The following is an 11,479-nucleotide window of genomic DNA, read 5'->3' on the forward strand; positions in this document are numbered from 1 at the left end:
TATGTTTTATGACTGGGTTCTTTCTTGTCCATTGTTTCTAGGAAGTTGCCTTTGAATTGCTTTGACATTCATTTTTTGTGAGGTATTATTGGTTGGGTTACCCCCGTGCTGTGACGTGTGTGTGTGTTTTTATATGGTGTCTTTTCCTCCACTGGCTATCTGGCCAACAGGCTACCCTATAGGCAGTATCTTCTGCTGATGTCTGGTAGTGGTTCTCTATCTATCCTACTCTTTCCAGTTCTGCAGATTAATACCTGTCTGGTAGTGGTTCTCCATCTATCCTACTCTTTCCAGTTCAGCAGGTTAATACCTGTCTGGTAGTGGTTCTCTATCTATCCTACTCTTTCCAGTTCAGCAGGGTTAATACCTGTCTGGTAGTGGTTCTCTATCTATCCTACTCTTTCCAGTTCAGCAGGGTTAATACCTGTCTGGTAGTGGTTCTCTATCTATCCTACTCTTTCCAGTTCAGCAGGGTTAATACCTGTCTGGTAGTGGTTCTCTATCTATCCTACACTTTCCATTTCAGCAGGGTTAATACCTGTCTGGTAGTGGTTCTCTATCTATCCTACTCTTTCCAGTTCAGCATGGTTAATACCTGTCTGGTAGTGGTTCTCTATCTATCCTACTCTTTCCAGTTCAGCAGGGTTAATACCTGTCTGGTGACTGAACATGACCTTTTATCTTTACCTCTCTCTAACAATACCACTACAAGCTGATGTCTGTATTGGTACAACATGGCAATGTCATATTCTGTTACACTGTCTCTGTCTCAAATGGCACCCTAATCCCTATATAGTGCAATACTTTTGACCAGAGCTGTGTGTGTGTGTGTTTCAGGGGATGACTGATATCATGCTCTCCATCTATGATACAGTATGATGGGAATGTGTTTGCCATCAGCATACCACCCTGCATCCCACTGCTGGCTTGATTCTAAGCAGGGTTGGTCACTGGATGGGAGACCAGATGCTGCTGGAAGTGGTGTTGGAGGGCCAGTAGGAGGCACTCTTTCCTCTGGTCTAAACAAAATACCCCAGGCCAGTGATTGGGGACATTGCCCTGTGTTGGGTGCCCTCTTTTGGATGGGATGTTAAACGGGTTTCCTGACTCTGAGGTCATTAAAGATCCCATGTCACTTATCGTAAGAGTAGGGGTGTTAACCCTGGTGTCCTGGCTAAATTTCCAATCTTGCCCTCATACCATCATGGTCACCTAATCATCCCCAGCTTCCAATTGTCTGATTCTCCCTGTTACTATTCCCAAGGTCGTTGCTGTAGATGAGAATGTATTCTCAGTCAACTTACTTGGTTAAATAATATAAAAAACGTACCCCTGTATGCAGAACAATTTACCCATGGAGCATGTCGACAACTTATTCCAGGTAACAGAACTAACCACAGGTCTGAATACTTATGTAAATTTGATATTTCAGTATTTTTTTACATGTTTGCAAACATTTTTAAACCTGTTTTTGCTTTGTCATTAATGGGTATTGTGTGTAGATTCAGGGGAAAATAAACATTTTCATCCATTTTAGAATAAGGCTGTAACTTAACAAGATGTGTAAAAAGTCAAGGGGTCTGAATACTTTCTGAATCAACTGTGGCCCTTGATTCAATCCTAATGTGCTTGTAGACAATACGTTTATTTAAAGGCAAAGTTCCTGCGTTAGTGGAGATCACATTCAAGGTAAACACAGCAGATGTCGGCTCAATTGTAAATGACCTTTTTAATGCTTTAGCACGGTTTCTAATTGGATCCAGGCCCCAGGGTTAGATACGTCTACATCCTGTGGTTTCTAATTGGATCCAGGCCCCAGGGTTAGATACGTCTACATCCTGTGGTTTCTAATTGGATCCAGGCCCCAGGGTTAGATACGTCTACATCCTGTGTTTTCTAATTGGATCCAGGCCCCAGGGTTAGATACGTCTACATCCTGTGGTTTCTAATTGGATCCAGGCCCAAGGGTTAGATACGTCTACATCCTGTGGTTTCTAATTGGATCCAGGCCCCAGGGTTAGATACGTCTACATCCTGTGGTTTCTAATTGGATCCAGGCCCTAGGGTTAGATACGTCTACATCCTGTGTTTTCCAAAGTGTTTTAAAAGGATCCCGGGGACATAACCTTCTCCTTATTGGTGCACTCAGACCTTATGAACAACCAGGACCAAAAAGGTCAAATAGGTTGTGCTTATATTTGTCCTGTTTCAGATGTAAGTGTGTAACCTGTACATTGTGTGTGTGGTGTGAAATGGAAATGTGTTTTTTGCATATCCCACTCCTCCTGAGACACCTCGGGGAGGAGAAAGGGTTGCATATTCAGCTGTTTCTCTGTTAGAAAATGGACAAGAACAAAGATGGTGTGGTCACCATTGAGGAATTTCTGGACAGGGTGCCCTTATTTAGCCCACAGCCAATTTAGCCCATAAGCCAATTTGTATATTGCTGATTCATTATGGAAACTAGAGTTCGTGCAGATAACCAAGACTTTTATGATGTTCAGATGAGACTGAATGAGGTCAAGAATAATGGATGACTGAAATGTAAGATATTTTTAGATCTGTAAGAGTTAATTCGGAAGACGGAACTCCTTTAAATAAGCTTCTCTATGGTGCCCCAGGTTATTACTGAGTTAATTGTTACATGATTTAATTCAATCACGTAATCAATTAAACGTTAGGTAATCGATTTGTTAAAATAGCATGTCATCACATTAATGACAGTCAGATACTACAAAGTGATAAGAAACATTGCGTCAGAACATTGTGGCAAAATATTACCATAACTTTGTCATAAAACCAATAATAAATGTATATGAACATACCAAGTAAACATATATTATGTATCATCTAACATTACTGTATACTGTAATAGAATAGTACTGTATAATGTAATAGAATAGTACAGGACTGTAGAATGTAATAGAATTGAAACAGTACTATATACTGTAACAGAATAGAAACAGGACTGTAGAATGTAACAGAATAGTACATGACTGTATACTGTAATAGTACAGTACTGTATACTGTAATAGTACAGGACTGTATACTGTAATAGTACAGGACTGTATACATTTACATTTTTACATTTAAGTCATTTAGCAGACGCTCTTATCCAGAGCGACTTACAAATTGGTGCATTCACCTTATAATATCCAGTGGAACAACCACTTTACAATAGTGCATCTAAATCTTTTAAGGGGGGGGGTTAGAAGGATTACTTTATCCTATCCCAGGTATTCCTTGAAGAGGTGGGGTTTCAGGTGTCTCCGGAAGGTGGTGATTGACTCCACTGTCCTGGCGTCGTGAGGGAGCTTGTTCCACCATTGGGGTGCCAGAGCAGCGAACAGTTTTGACTGGGCTGAGCGGGAACTGTTCTTCCTCAGAAGTAGGGAGGCGAGCAGGCCAGAGGTGGATGAACGGAGTGCCCTTGTTTGGGTGTAGGGCCTGATCAGAGCCTGAAGGTACGGAGGTGCCGTTCCCCTCACAGCTCTGTAGGCAAGCACCATGGTCTTGTAGCGGATGCGAGCTTCGACCGGAAGCCAGTGGAGAGAGCGGAGGAGCGGGGTGACGTGAGAGAACTTGGGAAGGTTGAACACCAGACGGGCTGCGGCGTTCTGGATGAGTTGTAGGGGTTTAATGGCACAGGCAGGGAGCCCAGCCAACAGCGAGTTGCAATAATCCAGACGGGAGATGACAAGTGCCTGGATTAGGACCTGCGCCGCTTCCTGTGTGAGGCAGGGTCGTACTCTGCGAATGTTGTAGAGCATGAACCTACAGGATCGGGTCACCGCCTTGATGTTGGTGGAGAACGACAGGGTGTTGTCCAGGGTCACGCCAAGGCTCTTAGCACTCTGGGAGGAGGACACAAGGGAGTTGTCAACCGTGATGGCGAGATCATGGAACGGGCAGTCCTTCCCCGGGAGGAAGAGCAGCTCCGTCTTGCCGAGGTTCAGCTTGAGGTGGTGATCCGTCATCCACACTGATATGTCTGCCAGACATGCAGAGATGCGATTCGCCACCTGGTTGTCAGAAGGGGGAAAGGAGAAGATTAATTGTGTGTCATCTGCATAGCAATGATATGAGAGACCATGTGAGGATATGACAGAGCCAAGTGACTTGGTGTATAGCGAGAATAGGAGTGGGCCAAGAACAGAGCCCTGGGGGACACCAGTGGTGAGAGCACGTGGTGCGGAGACAGATTCTCGCCACGCCACCTGGTAGGAGCGACCTGTCAGGTAGGACGCAATCCAAGCGTGGGCGGCGCCGGAGATGCCCAGCTCGGAGAGGGTGGAGAGGAGGATCTGATGGTTCACGGTATCAAAGGCAGCAGATAGGTCTAGAAGGATGAGAGCAGAGGAGAGAGAGTTAGCTTTAGCAGTGCGGAGAGCCTCCGTGACACAGAGAAGAGCAGTCTCAGTTGAATGCCCAGTCTTGAAACCTGACTGATTAGGATCAAGAAGGTCATTCTGAGAGAGATAGCAAGAGAGCTGGCCAAGGACGGCGCGTTCAAGAGTTTTGGAGAGAAAGGAAAGAAGGGATACTGGTCTGTAGTTGTTGACATCGGAGGGATCGAGTGTAGGTTTTTTCAGAAGGGGTGCAACTCTCGCTCTCTTGAAGACGGAAGGGACGTAGCCAGCGGTCAAGGATGAGTTGATGAGCGAGGTGAGGTAGGGGAGAAGGTCTCCGGAAATGGTCTGGAGAAGAGAGGAGGGGATAGGGTCAAGTGGGCAGGTTGTTGGGCGGCCGGCCGTCACAAGACGCGAGATTTCATCTGGAGAGAGAGGGGAGAAAGAGGTCAAAGCACAGGGTAGGGCAGTGTGAGCAGGACCAGCAGTGTCGTTTGACTTAGCAAACGAGGATCGGATGTCGTCAACCTTCTTTTCAAAATGGTTGACGAAGTCATCCGCAGAGAGGGAGGAGGGGGGGGGGGGGGGGGGAGGAGGATTCAGGAGGGAGGAGAAGGTAGCAAAGAGCTTCCTAGGGTTAGAGGCAGATGCTTGGTATACTGTAATAGTATACTGTAGTAGTACAGGACTGTATACTTTAATAGTACAGGACTGTATACTGTGGCAGAATAGAATAGTACAGTACTGTATAATGTAACAGAATAGAATAGTACAGGACTGTATAATGTAATAGAATAGAAACAGGACTGTAGAATGTAATAGAATAGAAACAGGACTGTATACTGTAATAGAATAGTACAGTACTGTAGAATGTATTAGTACTGTACACTGTAATAGAATAGAAACAGGACTGTAGAATGTAACAGAATAGTACAGGACTGTATACTGTAATAGAATAGTACTGTATACTGTAATAGAATAGTACTGTATACTGTAATAGAATAGTACTGTATACTGTAATAGTACAGGACAGTATACTGTAATAGTACAGGACTGTATACTGTAATAGTACAGGACTGTATACTGTAATAGTACATGACTGTATACTGTAATAGTACAGGACTGTATACTGTAATAGTACAGGACTGTATACTAATAGTACAGGACTGTATACTGTAACAGAATAGAATAGTACAGTACTGTATAATGTAACAGAATAGAATAGTACAGGACTGTATAATGTAATAGAATAGAAACAGGACTGTAGAATGTAATAGAATAGAAACAGGACTGTATACTGTAATAGAATAGTACAGTACTGTAGAATGTATTAGTACTGTACACTGTAATAGTACAGTACTGTATAATGTAATAGAACAGTACAGTACTGTAGATTGTAATATAATTGAAACAGTACTGTATACTGTAATATAAAGTACAGTGCTGTAGAATGTAATAGTACAGTAGAATGTAATAGTACAGTAGAATGTAATAGAATAGTACTGTAATAGAATAGTACAGTATACAACAATAGAATAGTACTGTAGAATGTAACATAAGAGTACTGTACAGGACTGTAGAAAGTAACAGAATAGTACAGGACTGTAGAATGTAACAGAATAGTACAGGACTGTAGAATGTAACAGAATAGTACAGTACTCTAGAATGTAACAGAATTGTACAGTACTGTAGAATAGAAGTATTGTTCCTGTGAGCGAACATCAAGAAGTAATTAAAACATATATTTATGTTCTCAGCCTTCATATAAAATATAACTGTACATCGAGGCTATTTCAGAAATACAAAGCAACGTTATTGTGTTCAGATTCTGTTCCATGTTACTTAAAAACCTGTTGGGGCTAGGGGGCAGTATTTGCACGGCCGGATAAAAAAACGTACCCGATTTAAACTGGTTACTACTCTTGCCCAGAAACGAGAATATGCATATAATTAGTAGATTTGGATAGAAAACACTCTAAAGTTTCTAAAACTGTTTAAATGGTGTCTGTGAGTGTAACAGAACTCATATGGCAGGCCAAAACGTGAGAAGATTCCATACAGGAAGTGCCCTGTCTGACAATTTCTTGTCCTTCTGTTGCATCTCTATCGAAAATACAGCATCTCTGCTGTAACGTGACATTTTCTAAGGCTTCCATTGACTCTCAGAAGGTGCCAGAAAGTGGAATGGTATGTCTCCTGTCTCTGGGCGAAGAACAGCAGGAGATTTTGTGAGTGGTCAGGCTGGAAACAGTGACACTGGAGATGCGCGTTCATGAGAATTCTCAATTTTTTTCTTTCAGCCTTTGAATGAATACAACGTCGCCCGGTTGGAATATTATCGCTATTTTATGAGAAAAATAGCATAAAAATTGATTTTAAACAGCGTTTGACATGCTTCGAAGTACGGTAATGGAATATTTTGAATTTTTTTGTCACGAAATGTGCTCGCGCGTCACCCTTCGGATAGAGACCTGAACGCACGAACAAAATGGAGCTATTTGAATATATCTATGGATTATTTGGAACCAAAACAACATTTGTTGTTGAAGAATAAGTCCTGGGAGTGCATTCTGATGAAGAACAGCAAAGGTAATCCAATTTTTCTTATAGTAATTCTGAGTTTAGTGAGCGCAAAAGTTGGTGGGTGTCAAATTAGCTAGCCTGTGATGGCCGAGCTATCTACTCAGAATATTGCAAAATGTGCTTTAGCCGAAAAGCAATTTTAAAATCTGACACAGCGATTGCATTAAGGAGTTCTGTATCTATAATTCTTAAAATAATTGTTATGTATTTTGTGAACGTTAATCGTGAGTAATTTAGTAAATTCACCGGAAGTTTGCGGTGGGTATGCTAGTTCTCAACATCACATGCTAATGTAAAAATATGGTTTTTGATATAAATATGAACTTGATTGAACAAAACATGCATGTATTGTATAACATAATGTCCTAAGATTGTCATCTGATGAAGATCATCAAAGGTTAGTGCTGCATTTAGCTGTGGTTTTGGTTTTTGTGACATATATGCTTGCTTTGAAAATGGCTGTGATTATTTTTGGCAGGGTACTCTCCTGACATAATCTAATGTTTTGCTTTCGCTGTAAAGCCTTTTTGAAATCGGACAATGTGGTCAGATTAACGAGAGTCTTGTCTTTAAAATGGTGTAAAATAGTCATATATTTGAGAAATTTAAGTTATAGCATTTTTGAGGTATTTGTATTTCGCGCCACGCGATTCCACTGGCTGTTGACTAGCGTCCCACCTAGCCCAGGGAAGTTAAATAATGAAAGGAAAAATATTTAACATAAAAGTGATTTACAAGGTTCCCCATCTTATTCATCATAGTTTAAAAGGCAAAACTGACCCTAGATCAGCACTCCAACTAAGTGTGAATACAGTAGTCCTGTGGCTCAGTTGGTAGAACATGGTGTTTGGGTTCAATTCCCAATGGGGCCACCGGCATGAAAGATGTATCCACACATAATAAGTCACTTTAGATAAAAGTGTTTCTAAATGGCATATCATGATATATTATTATAATACTTAGTTGGACTAGACAGGTCCAGATATACAGGGTTTCTGTCAAACTTGTTGTGTTCAGGTCTTCTGGGTTTCCCTGTGGCTCACTTGGTAGAGCATAGTGTTTGCAACGCCAGCATGGTGTGTGCAACGCCAGGGTTGTGGGTTCGATTCCCACGGGGGGCCAGTACACACACAAAAAAAAAAAATGAAATGTTTGCATTCACTACTGTAAGTCGCTCTGGATAAGAGTGTCTGCTAAATGACTAAAATGTAAATGTTGTGTTCAGCTCTTCTGGGTTTGTTGTGTTCAGCTCTTCTGGGTTTGTTGTGTTCAGGTCTTCTTGGTTTGTTGTGTTAAGCTCTTCTTGGTTCTGGGTTTGTTGTGATCAGACCTTCTTGGTTCTGGGATTGTAATGTTCAGGTCTTCTCGGTTCTGGGTTAGTTGATTGTACTGTAGAGAACAGAGGAGTCCTCCTCAGCTGCTTGTGCTGCCGTGAGTCTGAAGAGAGAGAAACAGAAATGAAACAGAATCTGCTTCCCCAAAAAACCTTCATATACTCTTTATAGTGCCTTACTTTGACCAAGGCCTATATGGCTCTGGTGAAAAGTAGTGCACTAAATAGGGAATAGGGTTCCATTTGGAACACAGTACAGTTCCTCAAAACCAGCACTCTCTCATTATATTGTTGGGTTTGTAAGGAAATGACAACACTAGTGGCCACTAGGGGTCACCTCTTTCACTTATTAATGACATCATGGTCTTCTCGTCCAATAAGCAGCAGCATATGAATGAGCTGTAAACAAGAATATAGCTTGTTTACAACCAAATCTAAAAACATGTGTAACTGGAATGTTATAGGAGGGTCCGGATTTCTTTTGGGCGAATTCACTCTTTTTTTGAGAAACTATCCCCAACCAGCGATTCACTTCCTCATTCTCGTTGTTCAGTAAGTGGGCTCCAAAAAACACCCCAAAACACCCTTTTAGAAACTAAAAAGCTCTAAGTAGTCTATAGTGATGCATGTCTTTAGATGTTGTACACATGAAATTGTGTCATTCTGAACTTAATCCACAACGTTATGTTCCATGTTGTTGAGACTTGAACGATGCCTCTCGTCCGTTCTATCAGCAGGCTACACAGAGAATACAACAGTTGGACGGGGAAACAGCACGAGTCACACAAAATGGAATATAACGTTGTGGATAAAGTTTGGAATGACACAATTTCATGTGTACAACTGCAACATCTAAAGTCCTGCATCACTATACTGAGATATTTCTGTTTCTAAAAGACAGTATTGTGTTTTTGGAGCATTTGTTCATCTTTTTTCAGTGCCTCTATTGCACAACGAGGATGAGGAAGTGAATTGCTGGTTGGGGTAAGTTTCTCTAAAACAAGGGAAGTCGCAGTAAAAGGTGTCTGGACCCTTCTATAATATTTACATACAAAATAGAAATTTGGTTGTAAAAAAAGCCAACTACACCTTTAATGCGGTGTATCCACAATGCTCTAGAATTGACTGTTGTTGTAATGGCAGAATATGTTCACTGGTTGGCATAACTGGGGCAGTCGAATTTCACAGCATCGTACTGGACATCCTCGTCCTGTTTCTGGGGTTGAGACAGCTGGACGGTTTTTAAGCGAGAGAAGTGGATGCTGGCATAGTGAACGTCATCCTGGTCGACGGTGGCCGTTGTCTGTGCTGCAGTAGGGGTCATGGCCATGCCTGAGATGTTGTCATACACTGGACTAGAGTCTCCCTGATGGAGAGAGAGAACAGACAATATAAATAGACCTGGGGACTGACAGCATGAAGAGTGGAAATGTCCCACAAAGCAATAAAAATGATCTTACATCTGTTTGAACAGACTGACCTGTCCGTTGTCTGCTGTGTGTCTTGTGTCAGAGGTGGATTTGGAGGACTTCTTCCTGTTTTGTAAATGAATGAATGAATGAATGAATGAATCTATTAATAAAGTAATGAAGATAATAAAGTGAAATAATCTTTAAAATATGCATTTTCCCTCACCTGAACCACATGAAGCCAGAGAGACATGAAGCCAGTATGACACCCAGAACAACCACTATGATTCCTATAGCTGCAGCTATAACTGAGGTTTGTTTCTCTAAAAGATAATATAGATGATATGAGTACATGTTATTATGAACTGAAAATGAATATACAGCAATACAGGACATTAATGCAATACTTGTATATATAAGACTATGTATAGTTATAAACCAAAGTGTAATAAGGCAAACTATGAGAAGATTACCTTGAAACATCATTTCTTATTGAACATTTTGTATTGAAGTATTGAAGATGATAACTTTACCTGCTACAATGATCATCAGAGCTGTAGAGTTATGAGATGCTATTGTATTCTCAGCCTCACAGTAATATTCTCCTCTGTCCTCAGAGCTGATGTTAGTGATGCTGTAACTCTGTCCTGATGCTTTTGGTGAGGCTACATTCTTCTTGTACCAGGTGTATTTGTCCACAGGTGGGTTGGCATCACTGCTGCAGGTCAGAGTCACTGAACTGCCCTCCACTATTTCACCAGAGGGACTGACTGACACTGAGGTGTTCTTTGGAGCATCTAGTAAAGCAGAATTTGTCAGAAGGTTAGGACTATAGTATACTACCTCAAATGACGTCATGTGTAAAATTAATTATATCTAAAGTCAGAGGACTATCTAAAACTATCACTTACAAAAAACATGAACAAGAATACATTTGGAGATACTTTAGGACCGGAGTGTCTACTAAACTATTCTTCAAGTGTTTGAGGTACTGAACATTCTAACTATAGACATGCATACATCTATGACATTGTCTGTAATTTCTATGTAATGATGAATATTGATAGATAAAGCAGTAATACCCTTCTCATTGATATTAAATTATTGATACTTGCTAAATAGAATAGTAGTTTAATTCATACTCACACACTGCAGGAGAGTGGAGAGTCTCATGACCTTCAACAGAACAGGAGTAACTATCCGCAGAAGGACCCAACACTACTAGTGTATTACTAGAGTATTGTTGGGAAGTGGGCTCATCTAGACGTTGTCCGTTCTTATACCAGATGTAGGTGGGGTTGTCAGTCAGAGTACAGGTGGTGCTACAGGTCAGTGTCTTCTGTCCCTCTGCAGCAGGAGTCACCTTCACCTGCAGACCTGAAACAATATGTATAAAACCACATACACCTCTGTGTTAACAGGATGGTTCATTTATTTTCTCCTGTAATTTAATATGATTTACAGTTGTATCATACAGTGCAGTATTACCTGTGACAGACAGAGTTGTTCCTGGGAAACTATGACCCCATTCAAAGCTGTTTGTTTTAAAAGTGAAGCGATACTCAGCTGAGTCCTCCTCTATCAGATCTGAGATTCTCAGAATGGAGGGACCTTCATTTCTCCATGTCTCTTTGTCAGGGTACTTCACACGACCTGTATACCCTGGGTCTCTGGTTAGGTCTTCAGGGGTCGACTTATCACTTCTAAACCAGAATGTTGATGTGGTGGAATAATAACCAACATAAGTACAGGATATGTCCACTGTTGACCCCTTCAAGACACAGATTGTCCTCTTGGTGTAAGTC

General features: G+C 41.3%; 1 protein-coding gene across 1 annotated transcript; it reads right to left on the reverse strand.

Moving 5' to 3' along the window:
• Positions 1-6,072: 6,072 nt before the first annotated feature.
• On the reverse strand, positions 6,073-11,147 carry LOC145864220 (uncharacterized). The gene is made up of 7 exons (XM_082969449.1): positions 11,137-11,147; positions 10,821-11,083; positions 10,208-10,471; positions 9,901-9,997; positions 9,746-9,800; positions 9,355-9,631; positions 6,073-8,369 (listed from the first exon to the last, which is right to left on the reverse strand). Exons 1-6 carry the CDS (start codon positions 11,145-11,147, stop codon positions 9,416-9,418), a joined length of 906 nt encoding a protein of 301 aa, XP_082825575.1. The 3' UTR covers positions 6,073-8,369; positions 9,355-9,415.
• Between the last annotated feature and the right edge of the window lie 332 nt (positions 11,148-11,479).

Source organism: Salmo salar, chromosome 02, assembly GCF_965601325.2.
Source record: "Salmo salar chromosome 02, fSalSal1, whole genome shotgun sequence".
NCBI classification, from domain to species: Eukaryota; Metazoa; Chordata; class Actinopteri; order Salmoniformes; family Salmonidae; genus Salmo; species Salmo salar.